Below are 24,688 nucleotides of genomic sequence, written 5' to 3' on the forward strand. Positions count from 1 at the left end.
GATTCTGTTAGGTATCCAGATTGTCCTGCTCCATTAACTAGAATAGACATTTTCAGATTGGCTTTATTTTACTATGTCCACTTCTCCTTAAAAATGAATGTAAAAAACGAACAGTTTGACATACTATATATAGGCTGCATATTTTACATCGATTATATATGTTACATATATTTAAATATATAAATTTTGATTCTCTCTAGTAGCTCTAGTCTATGTGCATTTAAAAAAATGGATCTATAGGATGTATCTCTGCTACCTAGTAACAAATGTATGTCCCCATTTAGAAGAAAAGAGGAGCCTGTAATGTGGAAGGCAAAAATTACTGGAGAAATCTGATTGTATTAACATGATGCTTTTTTCATTCATGTGAATAAATTTTGCAAATTTGAAGGGCTTTCAGGCTTAGTTTCTCCCATTTTCTAGCTACACTATTCTCTTTTTAGATATCCTTACATATTTAGCTGTTTACCTAGTATTCTATGTAGAGAGAATTTTAGAATTGAAGATTTTCAGCATCCTGTGGTAGCTGAGGTTACTTACATAGCCTCTCCTATGTTCACCAGATTAGCGGAATTGTAGTTACTCTTTTAAGGTCATCAATATCCCTGAAGACTTAAAGAAATTAAGAACTCAAAGTTGTCGTTAAAATCAATTATTTTAATTGCTTAAATAAACATGTAATTAATGTAGGTGAGGGGGACCACAAGTTCGATGAAATTTGCAGTATCATCCCATTGCTGAAGCCAGAAAGAGCTCCATCTAGTGGATTGACTAAACCGGAAGGCGGTGCTCACTCAGCCTTCAGACATGCATATTGTAACGACATCCAAGCAAAAATGGAAGCAAATAATTAATAGTTTATGTTTGGAAAATATGTTTGCCTTACACAAAGGGAAAGGTCACAACCAATTGTGTACCTGCTCAAATCAGGACATTTTAAAAGATGATGATCTGTGAGGTGGGTCATTATCAACACAAATAAATGGAAATCATTTTATTAGATTTTTTTAGAGAGGCCATTTGAAGGTCGAGAACTGGGTTTTCCCGGTGGTGGGATTTTGGTCTTCATATCCAGGGTGCGCGGGGTGCTGGGCCTCCGCAGGCGGCAGCGGCAGCAGCCCTAGCACTGCAGTTCCTCCTCCGCCCGCCGGGGGCCGCCCCCCGAGCTCTGCGCGCTGGCGTGCGCCGTGGAGCTGAGCACCTCTTCAAAGCTGCCTCCCCCGGGGTTCGTCCCGCCTACTTTCGTCTGAAAGGGGCAGAGAAGCGAAAGTGCAATTAGTTCATTCTTTCAGTGCTGTTTTTATAACGTTGATTACCTTCAAGTTCAGAAATATTTTTTTTCCCCTTGAGCGGGTGTGTAAAGTTGAGGTTAGCTTCCTTTAGCAGAGTGCTAGGATGTCATTCATATTGGGTTCTGGGATTGGAATAGAAACTTACATTTTGTACAATTTTAGTAACGCTCTTTATCTCTTCTATGTTTAAGGTTCTCAGTTCCTTCACGAGCATAACCAGATCTGTGGATTCGCACCATTTAGTTGCTCACCCAAAGAACCGATTTAATTAATAAAAACAGAAGTGGATTTTAGATATATTTCAATTTTATGAGTGTATGGGCATTTTTAACTGACTTCAGGTTTTTTACTTGAGATTTAAGGCGATCTGCATTTCTGACAAACGTCTCTTGAACAGGCAGAGTGGCTCAACCCAACCTGATTTCCGGTCTCTGCTTTGAGAGTTGGTGAAGAATTAAGTCTTAAGCACTGGTCATGTCACATCTTTCTAGGCAGTTGCCTCTACAAGAAGAATGTTCCTTAAAATGCAAAGTTATTATGCTTTACAAGGCTCTTTTTTGTGTGTGTGTACTTGTTATTGACTAATAAAACAGACTCAGGAAGAAATCAATTTAAAATTAAGAAATATGGTTAAGTATTTTGAAAAATCCCTTATTAAAATGTTCTTCAAAAGAATAATCATCTAGAATGCTTAATGAAATTCTTAGTAAAAGTCACATTGGCCTTTCTTTGACCATTAACAATATGAAAAAGCACTCTGAGAAAAAGGTTGTTATTTTCAAACTGCTGTCACCTACCTGTCACCAGAGTGATCGATCATTCAGAGGAAGATAAACCACACTGGGGAACAAATGTATCTATCTGCCTACTGCCTGGCCAGCCATTTTAAAACCTTAACTGGGGTTTAAAAGTAGTTCAATCGTCACAAAACAAACACACACTTTTCTCCAATTGTCACTAAAATCCCTCTCTACCTCTTTAAATTAAATTATGGAGTTGAGTTTTTCCATCTGCTGGAGGTTGAAAAATTTGTTCTGGAAAGTGACAGATAAATATTTGAGTCTTGGGAGTCACAGCTACCCAAAGGAGCCAGTGAAGAAAGCAGCCGGGGACAGTGCACAAGCGCAGGAGCCCAGCTGTGTTTCAAAAAGCCTGTGTCAACACTGAAGTGTGAATTTCTTGGAATTTAATTTTCACACGTCACAAATATTATTTTTCTTTTTCTTTCCCCCAGCCATTAAAGAAGTGTAAAAATCATTCTTAGCTTACAAGCCATTCAAAAAATGTCTGACCAGCTAGCTTTGGCCCGCAAGCCTTAGTTTTCAGACCTCTGGCACAGAGCGTTGATTATACTCTGATTGGTGTTATTTTAGCACCAAGAAGAAGAGAGTTGCTTTCAATTATGTGATTTTTTTCACTATTTGCTTGTATCTTTCCTGAGAGGAACAAGATTAAGCCAATGTAGTTTTACTCTATTAATAGTTCCCATTGTTTTCTTTCTTTTATTCACATTCTTTTTTTGCAATAGAAGTTGCACACAGTATTGAATCAGATTGATACAAATTACTTATTTCTTCTGGGCTTTGTTTCATTCTTCTCTCCTACTTCTTGATTTTCTCACACCAAAATAGCAAAATAAAGAAGGAGGGAACTACTTTGAAATAAAGCAATTTGGTAAAGAGGAGTGAAATAAAGGAATTTCCTAACCATGTGGATTTAAGGACTGCACACTGCAATGCTTTAGGCAAGGACCTGCTTAAGCAAAGATGTGAACAATAACCCCTCCTGGACCCTTCCCTTCATAGTGGATTTTTATCCAAGAGTTTGTCACTTTGTCCCCAAAATTATAACTGTTCTCTGCAAAAAAAAAAAAAAAAAAAAATTACTTGAATTAATGAATTGGGCTTCCTAATCTCTCATAATAAAAAAAAACTGGTTAAAAAGACACAAAAAAACAATAAGCATCTTGCCTTTTCATTTAAAAAGCAAGCTTAGAGCAGTATGTGAGAACAGAAATGCACATATAGACCTGCAAAGAATTTCACTCATCCTTACTGATTCTCTAGTCATTCCCTCAGCAAGAAATACACTGGTCACAAAAATTAGGGGCTATTTCAAAATGAATACGAAACAATAAAAATATCCCCTCAGGGTTCACAAAGAAAATGACAGAAATTTTGTAAAAGATTTAGGACACAAATGTAAATTTTGCAGAAAGTAAGCTATATAAAGAAGAGTTATACATTTATTATTTAGTCTGGGGAAAAAAAGAAACGAGAAATTTGTAATGACTGAGGAAGTGGGAGGTTTTACATAAAGCGTGATTATTAGCCATTCTCCGTTGCCCGGGTGGGAAGAAAAAGAAGTAGGCATTGACCGTGGTATTAGAAGCGGGTGGGAGGTGAGTCTTGTTAAACCCATGGACAATCATGCAGACACAGAATCCACTTTCAGGAAGTCTTGACACAGGCTAGTATCCAGTTGGCTGAGTCAGTTTTGTGTGTGTTTGAAAGAAGAGGCAGGCTTAATACCTTCCATCCCAGTGAGGTAAGAAAGTGAGAAGCTCAGACTGTGGGTCAAACACTTAAATCATCAAATCACACGTGAGCTGTCAGCTTACCAGAGTTTCCTAAAAGCAAATGTAAATAGGTTGCTCTTTATTCTTCTTTTGCTTCTTCATAGCTCCTTCTTCTAAAGAAAACCTAAAAAGCACAACTTCTCCTATGTCAGAACTTGTCTAACAGGCAACAGAATTCATCCTCTTTGGAATGTCTTAGGCTGAGAATCAAATGTTGAGAAATTGGCTCCTTGGGGTTTTTTTTTAGCCTTTTGCTTTGAACCTAGACATTCTAGCAAGGAAATGTCCAAGATATTAATGTCCTTCCCTACCAAAAGTTTTCCCTACAGATGGGGGCAATTTAATGGCTCCTACTGGTTACTCAAGTGATGGGGTTGACAAGCAGATGCATGAAACTGCAAAACTAGAAACTGCTGATGAATGAAACCAATAAAGGCATGATATGATGCTGAGTAATAATGTCACTCTTGGGCTTTAAACACCTATTCAAAGGCCTATTAAAGGAGGAGAAGAAGACTATGTTAAAGACCCTCCCCTAAGGGTAAAAACCTTCCAGGTCAAAAACCAATAAGAACATCTAGGACCTCTAGTAAAGAGTAATTTACGCCCTCACAGACCCACGTCAAAAACCAATAACATTCTGGGACCTCTATTAAGGAGTAATTTACGCCCTCACAGCCCAGGTCAAAACCCAATAATATCTAGGACCTCTAGTAAGGAATAACTTACGCCCTCACGGAGAGTAGTATGAGAAGAGGGCATTTAGAAGCAGCTGGATACTTAGCATGTGCAAATATCTGCTTTTGATCTAGTTAAAGATCATATGTATTTTAATTTTCAGAAACGGATTGTCTATAAAACAGTGAGAATGCTATCAAGATATAGTTATGTCATTGTTTAGGTGACATTTAAAAAAATAATCTTAGTAGTTTCAATGATTTTTTCCTGCTTTAAAAGTTCTATACATTTTAAAATTAGACTGAGTTTAATTTTGCCTTCTTTTCCCCTCTGTAGAGTAACTTATCTATGCTCAAACAATAAAATCAATACCTTTTTTTTTTTTTTTAGCTCTTACTATGTATGCCACAGACATATAATTGGTTTGTACCCGGGATCATGTGCACTATGACAAAATAAGGCATTCTATGACTCCGCTCTATTTTCCTGCATGATAACCAAACTGGGCTGCGCTTACCATGTGAATTAAGTAACCAAATAGTGGATGGCACTATAACACGGGGCCAGGTTTGTGTTTGTTAGTGCGTGTCCAGACCAGTGCTGCTCTGAGCTGTTATTGAACTTACACCCTAAATGCAGAATTCACAGATCCTTTGTTCTTATCCACATCCTCTCTCAGCTAATCAGCCAAGGGAGGAACATAAACCCTAATTCACTTTAGTGAATAGTTCATGCCTAGTGGTTTATAAGAACAACTTTGTAAGAATACAGCAACACTATTCAATCCTGGTTTTATTTATAGATTCACACGTGAAGACTGACTCTGGGCCAGGTTGCCTTCTCGCCCGCGCCACACGCTGGCAGCCCCACCTTAGGAACTAACCGCAGCAACGACTACGCTGTCCTGATTCAATGGCCCGAGGACACAAAATTCACTTCATCTGTACCTTAAGACTTGTGACAGTTGTCTCAACCCTCTCCTCAAATGATTTGAAAGTAGGAGAATTCCTAAAATAACAAAAAAAGAGAGGTCAGCTCCAAAGACCTACCTGTTTTAGTGGGGCCTGGCTTCCGCTCTTATAAACATTACTTCTGCACCAGAGCTAGCTGTCGATTTGCCACCGACACCACCCATGTTTTAACATATATTTCCCTTCTGCTAGGTTAGATCTGGAAACCACAACTTGACATGGAATTTTTCTAAGTAAAATAGATACTCAACTGTAAAATCATATGGCATTTGGCAATGGTACAAATGTAATAATTCCATGGTGCACCATGAGTCATTATCAATGAGTCAAAGAAGTAATAGCTTAATTTGTCATTTATTAATTGTTTCTATCACAGCACTCTTTTCCCAACTCTTTTTTCTTTTTTTTTTTTAAACATGCAAAATCCATCTAAAGAATGACATGTTTGAGTTTCCCACTTGGAATTTTAAAGTTATTTATTTCAGTGATTATGAGAAGACAGAAAAAAGCTCAAGGAAAAATAAGGTTTATAAGTTTTGGGTTTTTTTTTTAATCCATTAAAAGTAATCACTTGGTCAGCTTCCATAAAGTAGTATTCTAAAGTCAGTGCTTTGATTATTATAAGTTGAAATATTACTTGACTAATGCTTGGTCAAAATGTTATTAACATGATATTTTTTCTTCTAAAGAAGATATAGTTATTTTTTCTCTTACAAGACAGAACCTTCACAGGATGTTGACATTTTATTTGTGACTCATCATTGTGTTAAATAATTTCTATACCATTTGTAATTATACACATTAAATACTCCATTTGGTGCTTTTGGTTTCCTATGCCACATGACATGATTTAGTGACAATATTACCATTAAAACCGGTATTACCAAGTCCAACTAAATAAACAAGAACTGAACAAAAACTGTATCTTAAATCCTGTATCCATGTTAGCATTCAATAACAATGACTGCCATCATTTTCAGATCAAATAATTCAGTTGAGAAGCCACTGATGATTCTCTCTTGAGTGCAGAAGAAATAAAATAAGAAGAATGGTCTGGAGAAACTTCAGAAGAAAGAATAACTATAAAATATGGGTTTTGGCCCTGGTGGGTTAGCTCAGTTGGTTAAGAGCATCATCCCTAAACAACAAGGTTGTGGGTTTGATCCCCGGTCAGGGCACATACGGGAAACAACCAAGGAATACATGACCGAGTGGGACAATAGATGGGTGCTTCCCTTCTCCCTCCCCTCTCTCTCACTTCTAAAACAAGAAAACAAAAATCCCTGGCTGGATAGCTTGGTTGGTTGGAGCGTCGTCCAAGAGTATGGAGGTTGCCAGTTTGATTCCTTCGTCGGGGCACATACAGGGGCAGCTCCCTATTCCTGTCTCTCTCTCCCTCTCTCTCTCTCTCTCTCTCTCTCTCAAAAAAAGTGGAGGGCTTCATTGTATGATGTGGGATGAGGCATGGCTCTAATACTATCAAGGGGAAAATAGTGTAGAGGACATGTTTTTTAATGAATTTGGCTTTTTAGGGATTATCTCCCAAGAATTATGCTCCAGATGATCAGAAATGCATCTGCAGTCTGGCAGCATGAATTAACCATGGTGAGATCAGAAGGCCCAAGCGTGACAGCACATTTTGCATTTGATTCAAACATGGTCAAATTCTTATGAGTAATCCTCTGTAATACCTCTGTTTCATGAGGAAATATTAGTGAAATTATATTGAATGTCTCAAAAGTAGACACTAATTGGCATCTGATTTCCACTGTAAGTTCTCTTTGGCCAAAGTTGCTCACATGACTGCTGTCATCTGTCAGTTACATCAGACCACAGTGGGCAGACAGTTTGCCTAATGGTCCATGGGTATATATTAAACAAGTAAAATCATCTTTTTAAAGATAATTTCAGGCAAGTTTTGTGAGGATTGAATTTGACCCACAAGTCATTAGATAAATTCCTGGTTCACAGAGCAAGATCATGTTAATTTTTTGCAAGCTTCAGAGTTAAAATTTGACAAGTAAAGGAGCTGAGAGCCACAGGTTAGTTTGGGTGTTTTTATGTTAGGGGGAGCCAGTTGTTCCAATATATAAACTAAACAATCCTGAATCTTTGCTCTCTACCACCAAATTAGGATAACTGAACACTGTGATTAAACTCCCAAAATAATGAAACAACTCCAATGTAGAAGAGACAACATCAAACATAATAAAACAGACATTCCTCTAATTAAATTACAGTAGAATACCTGCTGGAGAACAGAGAGAATCTTTTACTCAGTTTTAATCATATTATATATAACCACAACCTTTAGCACTGCACACGACTCCAGAAAGAACTCGGCTTCAGTGCTCTCAAACTAAAGAAATTGACCCTCCTCTATAATGTACCCACACCACAATACTGTATATGATATAAAGCAGAGAGAAGACGCACAGTTCTAACTGAAGTACAGGAGTGTCCCAAGGGCTTAATTTCACCCCCTACCATCACCATGGCAACTCAAGGCAATCGCCATGGGAAGAGCAGTGAATCTGGTTCTAGCCTCTAACTATAGACATGATGAAATGGATATCACTGAGGTGCGTTTACCAAGGCTGCAGAGTTCACTCTTGGTGGAGTTGGGCTGCAGCCTGTATCCTCTGATTCCCAAGCTAACATTCATTTCTCTATACGCTATTACTATATGCTTGATTTTATCTGACTCCATTGCAAAGTCAAGCAAACTGGAAGTAAAGAGTATCTTTCTCAGTTTCCATCAAGCCAGTAATTTTTATGACAAATCTTTTTATTGTTCAACAGATACCTCAGCTCAATATATACCTTCAAAAATCCTAATGATGTCCTTTCTAAAAATGTAGCACACTCAGTGTCCTATCCTTTCATTTCAACTTTCTTCCAGCTTACACTGAAACCTGGTGAAACAAGAAACATAGTTCCTCCTTTGCAAGTGCTCAGAATGTTCTAGGTACTAAGTGCTTTCCACGGGTTACTTTGTTTGCATCTCACGACAACTATATGAAGCAGGTTTTACTTCTCCCAGTGTACAGTTAAGAGAGTGAAGATTGAAGTAAGTTAAGTAACTTGTCTCAGGTCTCACAAATCAGGAGAGGATAGATTTAAACTGATGTGTCTGGTCAAAAGCTCAAGTTCATGCACCTACAATACTTTCATGGAACTGGGAACTGTCAGCCTTCTCTCCCAAGGGCAATCAGAAAAGAGAATAAAGTAGGTCATGGCACTTCCTTTCATCTAAAGAAGGAGGAGAAGAAAACCCCACAAAGTAAATAACAATAAAGGAACACATCATACATATTCTGCATTAACATATGTAAGATAATTTACACACGTTTACCTCATAGCGGGCATACTTATGGAATGGCGAATGGAGTAGCTTCAGGGCAAAAGCAGGTTAAAGGGAAGAAAAGAAAGACAAAAGAAGATAGCATAAGGTAAGTATATGAGAAACTCTCTATTGATAGTTCTAAAGCAGCAATCTCAACTGCTGATTTATTTCTGCCCACTCCACCAAGACGACATTTATTTTCATTGGGTAGCATGAGTATAAAAGAAGAGCAGGCGGTTCATAGTTGCATATTATTTTACTTCCATTAGGTTCCCTGCAGGCCAGGAAATCTGAGGGGAATGCTTGCTTTGCTCCAGGTTAGCTCAGTAGCCCCTGGGCATCCTCTCAAGGTCCAGCTCTGCCTCCACTCCCTTATCCTGGTCAAGAAGACAGGAAGGGCTTATCCAGGAAGTAGAGCTTGTAAGGGAACTTCTCAGAGGAGTATACGTAGTTAACAGGAGACATTCAAGGAAACACACCAAACACAATTCAAACAGTCAAACATGGGAGCAGGGACTTCTGCATCCATTCTACACGGGTACAAATATCAACATTTCTGAGAACTCTAGGACTTTCGGCCTTCTCACCCTATTAATCTAACAACAGCGAACTCATTTTCCTTCTGGTAGATTGCCTGCCAAGTCTACGTGAGTTCCACACAGACATCAGGCTGGGAGGAGGAAGGAAGCCGAACGAGGCCCATTTTCCTGGGCTGGTGCTCCCCGCCACACGTTCCTACAGCTCTCCTGCCTCCCCGCCTCCCAGGAACCTCCGAGGGAAGGCATCGAAGCATCACCCTCCCCAGCACCATTTGGAAACTATAGGCAAAATACTTCCTCAGACATTACAGTAAAAAAGAATGACTAAAATAAACTCAATAGCATTATTAACCTATTAGTCTTAACTATAAACAGTTTTCTTAGAAAAATAAATTCCAAAAAAAAGTATATGAGATTCGAGCTTAAAAATAAACAGTTAACTCAGAGGCCTGGACTGACGTCTGCACACTTCCTGGTCATATGTGGTTCTCCAGTAACTTTTCTCCTCCTCAACTTCGGCATAAATGAGATTAATCTGCGCTTCAATAAATCCAAATAGATTAGGTGCTCTACACTCTGTATCTTCCTGGTCAGAAAAGAAAGACTTCATTTTCTGAAGAGACATGGTTTTTGGCTAAGGTACACCCACAGTGAAGAGAACCCTGAGCTCTGGGAAGGAGGGGGCCGGAAGGGAGCCGGCGGGGCCCCAGCGGCAGCGCTTACCCGATGGAGTGCGACCTGCAGCCGGGCAGCATGGGAGAGAAGAGCAGGAGCAGGGTTAGCACAACAGGAGGCCGAGAAACACCACCCTGGCCACTGGCCCCTCTTTCAAGAGCCTCAAAGCAAACAATAATTCCATTCACGACACTTTCTGAGTCTCCTGACTTTTTAATGTCTTATTTTACCAATGTGTTATATAAGTTGTACTTCTCTTACTCTCATGGATATATAACAATGGTCAAACTCTCTAAGAAAATTATGTGTCCCTTCCAAAGATTTTGCCTGCACTAGATCACACACTGTTTCAACGAATTTACTGAGCAGTTCCAGGAAGATGCCAATATTATACAAATTGTCTCAACAGCTTGCATTTCTTCAGAGTACTTTCATACATGTGACCTCACTTTAATTTCACAGGAAATATTTTGGTTTGGTAGCTTTTACCAATGTTATTTTACGGATGGAGAAGGAGACTGAGCAATTCCGTGACTGGGCTAGGAGACCTTATTAAACGGCAATCGGGTTAGAATGAGACTCTTAGCTTGGGAAATACTATTTATTTTTAAAAAACATATATATTAAATTCTGACATAGGACTTTTCATTCAGTATTTAAAATGCACAAATTCTATGTTTTCAAGATCCATACAAATTAACTTGGAATAATTTTAAAGAAAAACTAGAGGTACTGTTTATCTTTCCAGGTCTCTGAATTTTGTTGTCAATCTTTTTGAACAAGTTCAGGAATTTGATCTCAGAATATACAAATGAATTTTGTTATGTAAGTGATAAAAATATAGAATAACATAGTTTTAAACCAAAAAGGGATGCAAAGCAAAATGTTTGTGATTAAAGTTAAAAATTTCCTCACTATCATGTTATAAACTGACAAATTAATTTGAACAAAATATAAAAATTTACTAATTTTTGTCATTTAAGAATATTTATTAGAGTAAACAAGCAATTTTCAAATGTGACTATTACTTATATTACTTATTTTAGCATAATTTAAAACTAAAAATTCTATGCAAAACTTGCTGCTCTCATATGGACTTATCCTCATTAAATAAAGTGTTATATATTATAGTTAGAGAGAAATATAGCTATGAAAATGTAGGTCTACAAAATTTATAGGACCATTATTGGCATCTCCAGTAACATAGGCTACATTCCCCAATATGTTCAGCCACAGTTCATAATGAAAACGTATCTTCTATATGGGACAATACTTAATACAAAGCTAAGGACTTCTGGGAAATAGGTTATCCATACACTAAAACAAAGCCACACAGAAAGAGGAGAAAAGGCAGTCAACACGACCTTGCTATTGTGCCCAATTAGTGTACAAGCATTAATAGGTCAACGTACTGCATATGTAAAATACAGTGTTTGTTCCTTACTACTTAGAAAAACAAGCTGAGCCTTTATGAAATACCGTGTGTTCCTGTTAACGGATTCTTTCTAATTTCTGTCATATAGGGCCCTCTGGTAACTGAGATGGTCACTTAGTAAAGATAAAAACTAGCATTTATTGAGTGCTGAATGCATGACAGGCTCTCTTCTGCTACTTTTGAAAGAACTCAGTGACGTTGCTACTCTTATCCCCATTTCATAACCGACAAAACCTGGGTTCAAGCAAAACCCTGTTACACCTGGCTTCCTCATAACCTGACTACTTGAAGTCAAATCACCTGGAAACTTGTTACTAATGCAGATTCTCAGACTCCACCCAAGACCTACTGAGACACAGTATGTATTTTAAACAAGGGTCACAGGTGTTTATAAGGTCTCCTGGAGACAGAGAAACACTGAGATCCCAGTGTTCAAGTGGAAGGTTTCAATTAAATATGTGGAGAATAAATTTTATAAACATGGAAAAATCTATTTTCTTGGATATAAGGTAATAAGGTCTTTCCTAATTAATACGTTATTTAATTAGTTTAGATGACTGTTTTAAAGCCATTGAAATAATTGCAAATTTTATTTCTAGTAATATTAAGGTTAATTAATAATCCAGAATGGCTTCCTGTTAATCACATGCTGCCTGTGAAAATATTTTAATGGCTTTCCTTACTGCATTATTAGTAAAATTACTCAGATTAATATACATGTGCATACTTAACTCTAACCTCATGAGTGGCAAGTTGTTAAGATGTTATATTAATATTAGGTACAGTTTAGCAATATTTGAAGCCAAAAGTAACTCAAATACAAAAATATAAATATTTGTCTCTAGCCTGACCAGGTGGTGGCGCAGTTGATAGAGCATCAAACTGGGATGCAGAAGACCCAGGTTCAAAACCCCAAGGTTGCCAGCTTGAGCACGGGCACATCTGGTTTGAGCATGACTCACTAGCTTGAGGTCAAGGTCACTGGCGTGACCAAGGGGTCAATTGATCTGCTGTAGCCTCCCGGTCAAGGCACATATGAGAAAGCAATCAATGAACAACTAAGGTGCTGCAATGAAGAATTGATGCTTCTCATCTCTTTCCCTTCTTATCTGTCTGACCCTATCTGTCCCTCTCTCTGTCTCTCTCACAAAAAATAAATAAATAAATAAATAAATAAATAAATAAATATTAGACAAAGCTGCAGGGTAATAAAAAATTAATAGTTGAAGAATCCAGTGAAATAATATACACAGGTCTTTTGAAAAGCAAAAATTAAAAACATACATTAAAGTTCTTAAAGAATGAATTTGATTTCTAGAGAAAAATGAAATTTATTTATAAAGAAAAATTTTATAAGCATATCAACTAAATTTAAAATACACTATGATAGGTATGTAAACAAGTAAAAACCATAAAAATAACAATTCTAGATAAGATAATTTCTTAGCACATAATATAAAAATAATGGTTACTACTACGATGTTTTCTGATGACTATAGTGAGGGCATTTGGTTCTTAGTTCAAAATCCTGATGTTCACTCTAATTTTATATTTTAGTGAAATACTGAAAGTAACCGAAATGTGCAAGGTGATGTGTTCAGAAGTTTTGCTACAGCTATGCGACGGAAGATACTACAGCCATTAGAAATGAAGGTATAGTAGACATTTATTGACATATTTACAATATTGCTAAAGTGAAGAAAGAAAACTACCAGAAATATATACCATACGGTACTTTTACTTTTTTGGAATAAAATAATACATATGTTAAGTATTTAGCATAGAAAAAAATACTAGATGTATGTGTGCATATTCTAACTTATTTTAATTACAATAATTAAAATTTGGTGTGTGTGCATCCTTCTGAAATCTCCACTCATGACTAGTAATTAAAGGTAACCTCTATCTTCTGTTTTTACTAGGTTGGGTACTAGTGGAAAGGGCATCTTTGGAACCAGCCTTGCCACTAAGCTGACCTTCAGTCAGAAAATGTCCTAACATAGAAAACTTATCAGTTACCAATCACTGTCTGCTATATAATATTTTAATCCAATTAAAAAAGGATATGTTAAGAAGACCAGCCAATAGGCAATGCTCCCCTTCTCTCAGAAACCCAAGGGCTTTGCACCATTCCCACAGTTCTCCCACAGTACCTCATGTCGCCAAACTTCTTGCTGATGGCCGTCCCAACATTGCTGAAAGCAGCAGTTGCCTTCTGCCCTGCGTGACTCAGGGTTTCATGTGTCTTCTTGTACCTAGAAGTAAGATAGAGAGATAGTTTATATATCATGATCGCCTATGAAACATTCATTGTCCATCTCTCTCCTTACTTTGCAAATTCCCTTTCCTAAACAGATTTAGGAAGAAGAGGAGCCACAGAAGTGATTGTTTCTAGTCACTGTTTGGAAATGATGGGTTGCTGACACTATCAGAGGGAAAGTCAGACCATTAAATCTGAATTCAGGAAAAATAGATCTAGCCAGGTACAGATCTGAATGTGCAGATCTTAATCACAAGAGTAGAACTGTTCTGAGAGTAGAGTCATTCTTAAAAGAAGTAGAGGTCATTAACCCTTTGAAGGGACACTTGTCAATGAAAGCTCTAGCCATCAAAAGTAACACAAAAATTTTAAAGGGAAATTTAAGCTTTTACTGTCACCATAAAAAGAAAAAAATATAACTAGTATTTAACTTTCTTTTAGAATACTTACATCTGAGAATAAGAAAGGCACATAATTTAAGATAACAGTGACTTTTTCAAAACAGTTTTAGGAATACAGTATTACAATGATCTATCTGTTCTTAGTCTACGTCCTCACTCGACGGACTCCTTTAGGTGAAGGAAGCCATTCTTCTCTGTGTGCCCAGTATCTGGCAGAGGGTTACAGGAGAAACTCAGTAAATACCAGATGAATGAATGGATGATGAAAGAGGAGACTCCTCCGTGGCTCTGAACGGGGAGTCGTGGCAGTAAGAACAGAGAGGAGTGTGGTGGATCCCAGAGACAGAATGCACAGCTGTGACAAGAGGTTATAAATGATAAATAGAACAAGATGAAGAGATAGGCCTGGGGTTTTGAGCATAGCGACAGGCAGAGCAGTACTGTAGCCATGGGTCTGAGGAACAAAGGACACCTAGCCTGAGGGAATAAAAGAAATCAACAAAGTGTGGTACATCACTTCACCAGATAAGCCAGGTCATTATGCCGTACACTTTAAACTTACACAGTGCGGCATGCCAATTATATCTCGATGAAAATTAAAATAAAGCAAAACAGAAATGTTTTATGTAGATTTTTAAAAAACAAATTCTTATAATGCCTGTAACATCTTCTTCCAACATATGCTGCTCCCAGGTAAGTATCCCCAAAGCTTCTGGCTTAGTCTAGAACACTTGCATTATTTGGTACCTCTGAGTAGACTTTAGATTATATAAAATCAGTTGTGTAGAACTATTCCTTACCCCTTTACCCCTTCCGTCTCCCATAAGTCATGCATCCTAAATGTGCCATCAGACTTTAAGGAAATGTTTTGAAACATGCCCCTCGATCTTCCTCAGGACTACAATCACTTTATTAATATGATATTCTATTACTGTCTTTTTGTTAGCAAGGAGGAATGAGTTTACAACATTACAGCACCATATGTTATTTATTTACACAATGCCTTTTTTTCAGGAAGTGTAAAAATCATATTATCTAGATCAGCAATTTTCAACTGCTATGTCCTGGCACACTGGTGTGCTGCAAGAATGTTTAAAACCTGCAGTACCTGACTACTTAGTTGGGGGCACGGACCTCTTTTCCCTGAGACTGTCAAATAAAAAATGACAACAGCCAACACAACAAAGCCGTCCAGAGTGAATGAATTAAAATTATACTTATTTTTTGGTCAGATTGGCAAAAATAAAATTTTAGTAATTAGTTCATGTGTGCCATGAGATGCAAATGAGAGGTGAGACAATGGAAGAAAGAAGTATTTTGGGGGATGTTTCTCTAGTTTGTTTTCTGTAAGGGTACTAAGATATCAGCTTATTCAAATTACAACTATATTTCTACATTTTACTACATGACTTTGGGGTTTAATTATGAGGCAATTTTTTTTTTTTGGTTATATAAAACCATAGAATTTCAGGCAGTTGACATCTGAAATAAAATATTAACATTCAACTTGTTATTAGGGATAAGGCAGTTAAAATAGTGCCAAAGGTTAATGATTAGAAATAAAAACATCGCCCTGGCTGGTTGGCTCAGCGGTAGAGCGTCGGCCTGGCGTGCGGGGGACCCGGGTTCGATTCCCGGCCAGGGCACATAGGAGAAGCGCCCATTTGCTTCTCCACCTCCCCCCCCTTCCTCTCTGTCTCTCTCTTCCCCTCCCGCAGCCGAGGCTCCATTGGAGCAAAGATGGCCCGGGCACTGGGGATGGCTCCTTGGCCTCTGCCCCAGGCGCTAGAGTGGCTCTGGTCACAGCAGAGCGACACCCCGGAGGGGCAGAGCATCACCCCCTGGTGGGCAGAGCGTCGCCCCTGGTGGGCGTGCCGGGTGGATCCTGGTCGGGCGCATGCGGGAGTCTGTCTGACTGTCTCTCCCCATTTCCAGCTTCAGAAAAATACAAAACAAAACAAAAAAAAGAAATAAAAACACCAGTCACTACTACAAGACTTTGGTGACGTGCAATCTTGAAATGACACTGCTGAGAATTCTCCAGGGGAAACAGGTTACTGACTAGGTTCCCAAAGAAGGATTCTGAACCAGTGGATTCAATGGGCATAAAAATAGTCTTTAAGTGGAAGACTTAAAGATAGTGGTTTCAACCTTTAAAACAAAAGCATTTATTTACAAACGAAGAAAGAAAAAATTGGAATTCCTCCTCATTCTATTTAGGAGGCAACGAAGTTTTCACAAAGCTGTAATTGGGTCATGAAACCAGGCTATGGAAGACGCAGTTAAAAGTGGAATCCACACATATTGGAAGCACAATATTATGTGGAAATAAACTGTTCTTGCACCAGGGACTGGGATTTAGAATTAGGCTCAACCCAGGCCTCTCTACTCACGTTACCATTCTGAAAAATAGCAAGAAAAACTCTTTTTTTTCCATGTAACGGTCTTTCACATATATTGGTGGGATTTGAAATAGAGTAATTCTATTTAATACCCCATATAGGAGACAGTGTCATCTTTGCCCTTTTTATTACTTCTATGCTCTATGTCCAACTTATCAAAAGACCCTGTTAGTTAGGCCTTCAAAACAGATCTAGAATCTGCCTACTGTCTCACCACTTCCACTGTTCTCCCCCTTAGTTCAACCTGCCATCATCACTCACCTGGGCTATTACAGTAGCCTCTTAAACTAGTCTCCCTACTTCTCACCTTAACTCCGTATAGTCCCCTCTCGACACAACAGCCAGAGGGACCCATTAAAACACTGTCAGAGTACTTTGCTTCTTTGGCACAACCTCATACTGGCTCCTTATTTCACTCAGAGTGAAACCCAAAGTCCATACAACAGACCTGACGAGGAGCCTACACAGTGGGTCCCTAGCACTTCTCGCATCTTCTCTTCCTACTTCTTCACTCTGCTGGTGCCATGGCCTCCTCATCATGCCCCAAACATCCCAGGCCCCACCCTGCCTCAGACCTCTGCTCTAGCTGTTCTGCTATGTGATGCCATTAAATCTGGCAAGGAAAGGATTTTGTTGTATTGCAAATGCCCCACTTTGAAGGATTAAAAAGACCTAAACATGTACCTTTAGAAATACTGTGAAAGCCACCTCTTTCTGTCCAATCAGGGCCAAAGGTCCCTGAAACTTTGGCCAACAGGGTGTCCACAGCATAGAGCTGAGATCTGGGGGGAAAGGGGACATGGAGTAGAAAAGGGAATTGAGGAATGCCAAGGGAAGAAAGTCTTCTGGGCATCCGCCTAGTATGGACTCTGTAAGGCCTGAAAGGTGACTCGAAGAGCAGAGGAATATTTTGCAGTATCTGTTGTCTTTGCATGAGGTCGGACATGGATACCAGTTAGAGAATTGGTCCTGTGTTTCTTCAGGAATTTCTTGTGGTTAGAGCAAATATTTAATTTTCTTGCAAACTGTTCCATGTAGCCGAGTTTTATATATTTGAGACTATTTTGCACTTCGAGGTAAGAAGTGACTTTTGTATAATATTCTGAATTTGTGGCTTAATTAAAAAATAGCTAGCTAGAGAGAAGTACATGCAGTAAGCAAATGCATATAGTAAGTAATAAGTATAGGCTAAATTGTGTTTTAAATACTTTTATAAAACAACGTGAGGTGGGTGTACATGAGCATCTGTGAAATATCAGTGACATTTATGTCCTCATCATGAAAAATGCAGCTCTATATCCATGTGAAATTTTAAAGTTACATGTCAAGCATATAGAATTCAGTGGAGTGTTAAAAGAGATTTTTAAGACTGCTAAATACTAACTTCAGAGACTATATGATATTAACTTTGAAAAGCACTAGAGCCCAATTCCTTCCAACTACAGATGATGAGACTGAGGCCCAGAAGAGTTCTGTGACTCTTTAATGACAGGTAGGGTGAAGACCAAGTCCAGTGTCCTTGCCTGCCATCAGAGTGTCTTGTTGCCTTGGAGACGACAGACCTTTGAAGGTGAGTGAGGTTAGCTTTCTTTAGCCCCAGTGTTTGTGGAGAAAAAGAATATTGCATTTCAAGAATTCAAAGATGTACATTCCCCCCCACATGTTTACACCTCTTCTCTAGGCTAACCATTACTATTCTTGATAACGATTAGTAGTCATTTTACATACGTTACTTAGAGACCAATAATGGAAGGCGATTTCAAGGGGCTAGGTAACGAGAGAGGATTATATATGAGGACATCGTTTCCAAATAACCAGGGACCCCATGAGAAAGAGGCCATTGGACCCAGATAGCTTAAAAACTCTAAAGCACACTTACATCACAGTCTAAGTGAAGAGTCCTTGTGGAGTTGTGTACCAGAACCTATAACCTCATGTTGCATCCTAAATGGCTTGATTTTAGTGATCTTAGATGCATACCGCCATCTAGAGGCTAGGAGCCTTGATTAAAGACCCTCCTGTCAAGCCACTGATAACTCCCAAGGATGTTGGTTAATTTGCATTTTATTCCCATGAAATTTGATACATAGTTTGTACCCCTAATAGTTAAAACTGTTTTCAACTCTATCATATACACTTATGTTCAATAATAGTCAAATAATGAAAAATAAATACCAACCTTCTGATTGATAATGTAATTTAAATGAAAAAGATATTTACCATTTTAGATTACTAGTGTCTTTTATTTTAAGCTAAATATAAATTACACCATTGTTAACTTACATAACTGATAAAGTAGGGGACTCATAGATTTTTCTTATCTTTTTTTTTCTTAAATGTTTACTTTATTGATTTTAGAGGGAGAAAAAGAAATAGGAAGAGGGAGAGAGAGAGAGAGAAAGAGAAAGAGAAAGAGAAAGAGAAAGAGAAAGAGAAAGAGAAAGAGAAAAAGAAATAGGAAGAGGGAGAGAGAGAGACAGAGACAGGAACTCTGATCTGCTCCTTCATGTGCCCTGACCGGGGATCGAACCAGCAACCTCTGTGCTTTGAAAAGATGCTCTAACAAACTGAGCCATCTGGCCAGGGTGGGACTAATAGATTTTCTTTAAGTAAAACTCAAAATGTTAAAATATCCACAGTCTGCTCTCAATTGTGCGTTGAGAGGCAGAAAACTTGGGAGTATGGGCTGCAACAAGACTGTGTTACGTGCCTCTCCTCCGTGTTCCCATCACCCCCTTTGCACAGCTCTTTCCAAATCTTCCCATTGTGTTGCAATTACGGTTTCAAATCTGTCTTAATGCCCTGTGTGAACTTCCTGAGGGCAGGGCCCACATCTTGTTCCTCATCACTGTATCCCCAGTGCTGGAATAAACCAGAGCAAGAGCCACGTGAGGCCAAAGGAAGAAAGTCGAGTCCAGTTTGAGTCCCAGATGTCAGCCAGGGGTGCAGAGTAAGGGCTTTCCAGTGGAAGTGTCCACCTCTGGAGGAGGGCAAGGGGAGCCGCGGGGAGAGAGAAGGGAAGTTCTTCCTGGCGGGCTCAGAAGCAATTCCAGCAGACATCAGCTTTGCAGGGCCCCGCGCCCAGCAAGGCTTGAACCTCACCTAGCACTGAGCCTTTCCTGGGTGAAGATTTAACTGTCAGAACAAACAGCAGCTCACATTTACTGAGCACTTTATATGCGTTAACTCCCAGAAGAGGGCTTACTGGGAGATATTTTTTGTTTTGAGTACAAGAAACTTCCTAAGCATCAATAAAAGTCAACAGGAAAATAGACTTAAGTCAACAGGCTTAAAAAATTCAGTTGGGTTGGAAAGGATAGCATTTTTTCTGCTTTACTGAGGAAAATAATATTGTAAGATATTTAAAGTGTACATGTGATGATTTTATATACATAAATATACTGTGAAAGGATTCCTCCCATCTTGTTATTACCTGATTCTACACACACACACACACACACACACACACACACACACACACACACAATGTATATATATAATACAAAATTTAGGTCTCTCAGCAAATTTCAATTATATAATACAGTGCTATCAATTATAGTCACCATATTATACCAGGGGTCCCCAAACTTTTTACATAGGGGGCCAGTTCACTGTCCCTCAGACCACTGGAGGGCCGGACTATAAAAAAACTATGAACAAATCCCTATGCACACTGCACATATTTTATTTTAAAGTAAAAAAACAAAACGGGAACAAATACAATATTTAAAATAAAGAACAAGTAAGTTTAAGTCAACAAACTGACCAATATTTCAATGCGAACTATGCTCTTCTCACTGACCACCAATGAAAGAGGTGCCCCTTCTGGAAGTGCGGCGGGGGCCGGATAAATGGCCTCAGGGGGCCGCATGCGGCCCACAGGCCGTAGTTTGGGGACCCCTGATATTATACATTAAATCCTCAGACTTTATTCTCCTTATCACTGAGAGTTTGTACTCTTTTACCAATCTCTCCCCCTGCACTCCCTAGCAACCACCCTTCCACTCTGTTTCCAGGGTCTGCCTTTTTTTAGATTCCACATAAAAATTATACCATGCAGTTTCTGTCTTTCTCTCTGACTTATATCACTGAGCATAATGCCCTCAAGGTTCAACCATGTTGTCACGATGGCAGGATTTCCTTCCTTCTCCTGGCTGAATACTATTCCACTGTATACATGTACCACATCCGCTTTCAGGAATGAACAGCATCTAGGGGCCAGGGAAGGTGGCCTGCGCACATTAAAGCGGATCTTTAGCATGTGGGTCAAGTTCTTGGCAGGCCAAATAAAAGGCGTTCTATTGACTTTTCATGTAGACTCCTCTTGTCACATCTTATTAACTTAAAAGTCAGTGTTAAAAGCATAATCAAAAGGGAAAAGCATGTCGTCTTCTAAAATGTTTTTCCTTGAAGCATTTTTTTTACACACAAATAGAAGAAAAATTCAACAATCTTTTTGCAAGAAATTACTTTACAGCATAAAATATATTTTTAATTATGGGATTTAAAAGAGAGCATTACTTTAATAGTTGCAACAACATTTCACTGAAGATACAAAAAAGCATTTAGGCTTATTTTATTTTTTCTGAAGGTTCTCTAAATATGTTACCAAAACATAGATTTACCTCTTGAATCTAGAAAAACAGAATCTGCTTTCTGCCTTTCGTGATGAAATGAAAGCCGAAAGGTAAGAAGAATGAACTGTGAGAGACTGGCTATGTGCATCTTTTAAAATTAGGCCTTTAATCTTCACTGGCACTCCTGAACTCAGCAGGGCTCCCGCAGGCTCCTCGTAGGAAGAGATAATAATCATTACTGACCATAATAGCCTGAAAGTCTTAGAAGTACAAAATCAAAGAGTAAATAAATCATAAGCTATACACTGCAATTTTCAGACTGCGCAGTTTTTTTTTTAATGCTGAATGTTAGAGTTTTGCTCTTCTGCATAAAGGATACAGGCAGCTTTCCAAAGAGATTATATGGTTTGAATTCCTTTCCAAAACCTCTCCCTTTGGTAGACCTATCATTTGGTCTGTGGTACAACACAGACGGGTTTATAAGTAGGAGAATCTCACGGGGTAGCAAGCCTGAATACATACTACAGTGAAGTGTATCAGGTGAAGTGGCCCACCACATGCTGCATTTCAGTATCCCTACTCCTTCTACCTACAGAGGAGACTCAATATCTTCCCCAGTGGCTCCCCACAGCTAGACCCCAAAGCCACTCACATCCCCTGTGCATCTCTGAAGCCTAAAGACAACACAAAAAAAGCAGCAGAGATCATTAAAATAAAGGATGGGGGGAGAGGATATTTTATGTCTGCTTAGACTCTCTTAAATCCAGGCATGTAAAAAAACTGTAACAAAAACAACAGCAACCACAAACCTCTTGACCTGCTATTGTATGGTTATCTTTCCAAAAAGAAGATCATTTCAGTCTGCTGTGTAATTATTCCTACTCACCCAGTTCCATTCCAATTTGAATCCTACCACACACTACAATATGCCAAGATCTTTCATTACCATACCACAGCTTTTCTTTTCATTATAAATCAAACTAAATAGGTCATGGTTGCCTAATCAGTATGCAAAGTGTTGCTTCTGGGCATCACCAGAAATTCTCTGACAGCTAAAATTCCTTTTAGTGCTCGAAAATTTAATTCTACCAAACCTAACCTCACCCCAATTCCCTCACATCAAAATTTTCATTGTATGAGGTATAGCACCTGTCTTGCAGTGGGTATCATGGACACTAACAGCAGGGATTTAATTAACTAATTAATACAGAAAATAGATTCTGTCACACACCCCTCTCCCTACACCAACATGTGATTAAGACTTTTTTCCTTCCTTCAGCAGCCAAGAAAAATGTGTGGGAGAAAGATGCTGTCCCAAAATTATGTTGTTGATAGGCACATGCCTTCCTCTGAAGAAAAAGATTGATTCTTTCCTACAAAAGAAAGTTCACATCACCTTCTAAAGGTTAGTGAATCCACACTCATCTGTGATTATTAAATAACCTCTGAGAAAAGGTTATCTAGTTCTACAGCTTTCAAGACATCAGTATGCAGATGCAAGTGGCTCCCGAATGTCCACCTCTGTCCTTGACATTTTCTCCAAGTTGCCCTCTTGGTATTAAAACTCATTTGTCTCCTGGGCATTTCAGACTTCACAGAGTCAACACAATTCTTGGGTCTCCCTACCAGGTCTGTCTCAGTCTTTCCTAGAGCAGTGAATATGCCTACAAAGCGTCAGACATGGTCCTACATGCTGTACAAATATTAACTCATTGAATCCTTACTGCCTATGAAATTGGTAGTAATAGGATCTCATTTCACAGATGCAGGGAGGCTAGATGTGAACTCAAGCCTTTGGAGTGCATAGCCCATGGGCTACCACAGTGCTATTCTCCCATTGCAGTAAAGAGTGCCCATACTCAGCCAGCAGCCCGTGGCAAAGACCTAAGAGTCACATTTGATCCTTCTATTTCTCTTATCCCCAACCTCCCCACCACTGGCAAGTCTCATTGGCAAATCCTGTCCCCTCCCAGTCCACTACTCCCTCTCACCACCATCACCACTTGGACTTCTGAAATCGTCTCATAAATGATTTTCTAGTTTCCACTCCTGTCTCTCCACAACCTACATTGCACAAAGTGACCGGAATGATCTTTCTGGGAGCTGAATCAGAACAGGTCTCACTTCCTGCTTCAAACTCTCCATCTGGATCCAGAGCCCTTGGAGGAAAATCCCCACTCGTCCCGGTGGCCTGGGAGGCCCCAGGGGCACTGACCTCCTATCCTTTCACCACTCTCCGGACACAGCACTTTCTCTGGGCCCCCAACACCTATAAAACTAGTGCTGGCCACAGGGTCTCTGCAGAAAGTTTAGCCTCTGCCTGAGAGCTCTCCCTCAGATCATGACGAGGATCTATCTCATCCTTCAGGTCTCAGCTCAGAAACCTCCCAGGACAGGATCTCTCTGACTGGGACCCAAACAGTGCAGCTTCTCCCCTCTCCTGCAAGTCACCCGCTAGAACAGCACCCCTGCTATTTTCATCACAGCACTTCCTGATAGCTCCTTATTTGTTTACTATGTTACTTGCTTCTTGCTCTTTTCCTCTCCAATTTACAAAGAGAGAAGAAACTTTGTCCATCTTTTTGAACCTTAATCTTGTGGGATTAGATTAGCTTCTGGGTAAAAATGCCTAAGAGTAGGCACTCGTTAAAGGAGTGAATAAATGTACTGTCATGACTCCTTTAATGATTTTCTATTACCTTGTGGATAAAGAATAACTTTACTAACAGATGCCACAAGGCCACTTCTCCCTGCTGCATCCCAACACTAAGGAACTGGACCACTTCCCCTAGGAAGGCGCCTCACTCCCCAGGCTGTGCCAGCCCCAAGCGGCTCCTGCTGCCTGTGTGGCCTGAAGACTCCCACTCACCCTTCCGAGTGCTGCTGAAACGTCTCTTGGGAAGCCTCCCCTGGGACCCCAGCAAGGTTTGATCTGCTTTCCAACCAGACAACACCCTGTATTTCACACTTATCTTTTAACTGGTGATTTGTAATAACATAAGATAAACAAAAATCCTGACCAGACTATAAACCAGGGGTCCCCAAACTTTTTACACAGGGGGCCAGTTCACTGTCCCTCAGACCGTTGGAGGGCCGGACTATAAAAAAAAACTATGAACAAATCCCTATGCACACTGCACATATCTTATTTTAAAGTAAAAAACAAAACAGAACAAATACAATATTTAAAATAAAAACAAGTAAATTTAAATCAAGAAACTGACCAGTATTTCAATGAGAACTATGGACCTGCTTTTGGCTAATGAGATGGTCAATGTGCTCCTATCATTGACCACCAATGAAAGAGGTGCCCCTTCCGGAAGTGCAGCGGGGGCAGATAAACGGCCTCAGGGGGCCGCATGTGGCCCGTGGGCCGTAGTTTGGGGACCCCTGCTATAAACTCTATTCCCCAGAAAATAAATCTATTCTATTCATTCAACACATACTTGATAATAAGTAGGATGCCTGACTATAAAACCAATTTGTTTTTCAAACATGGGAAAAATGCAAACTACGTACTCTCCCCTTGTGTGA

General features: G+C 39.3%; 1 protein-coding gene across 8 annotated transcripts in view; it reads right to left on the reverse strand.

The window, feature by feature from the left end:
* Nucleotides 1-636: 636 nt before the first annotated feature.
* TPD52L1 (TPD52 like 1) overlaps nucleotides 637-24,688 on the reverse strand; it is an 88,635-nt gene continuing 64,583 nt past the window's right edge. For 3 of the 8 annotated variants that reach the window (XM_066373315.1, XM_066373310.1, XM_066373311.1), the window contains 5 exons: nucleotides 13,668-13,769; nucleotides 10,128-10,142; nucleotides 8,875-8,913; nucleotides 5,496-5,556; nucleotides 637-1,246 (listed from right to left, as the gene is read on the reverse strand). In XM_066373315.1, coding sequence (XP_066229412.1) covers nucleotides 1,121-1,246; nucleotides 5,496-5,556; nucleotides 8,875-8,913; nucleotides 10,128-10,142; nucleotides 13,668-13,769 — 343 coding nt within the window. In that variant the 3' untranslated portion in view covers nucleotides 637-1,120. Of the gene's footprint in view, nucleotides 1,247-3,912; nucleotides 3,995-5,495; nucleotides 5,557-8,874; nucleotides 8,914-10,127; nucleotides 10,143-13,667; nucleotides 13,770-24,688 lie in introns of all 8 variants that reach the window. The other 5 variants (XM_066373314.1, XM_066373312.1, XM_066373316.1 and 2 more) reach the window with 5 other exon arrangements.

This window comes from Saccopteryx leptura, chromosome 3 (genome assembly GCF_036850995.1).
Source record: "Saccopteryx leptura isolate mSacLep1 chromosome 3, mSacLep1_pri_phased_curated, whole genome shotgun sequence".
Lineage (NCBI taxonomy): Eukaryota > Metazoa > Chordata > Mammalia > Chiroptera > Emballonuridae > Saccopteryx > Saccopteryx leptura.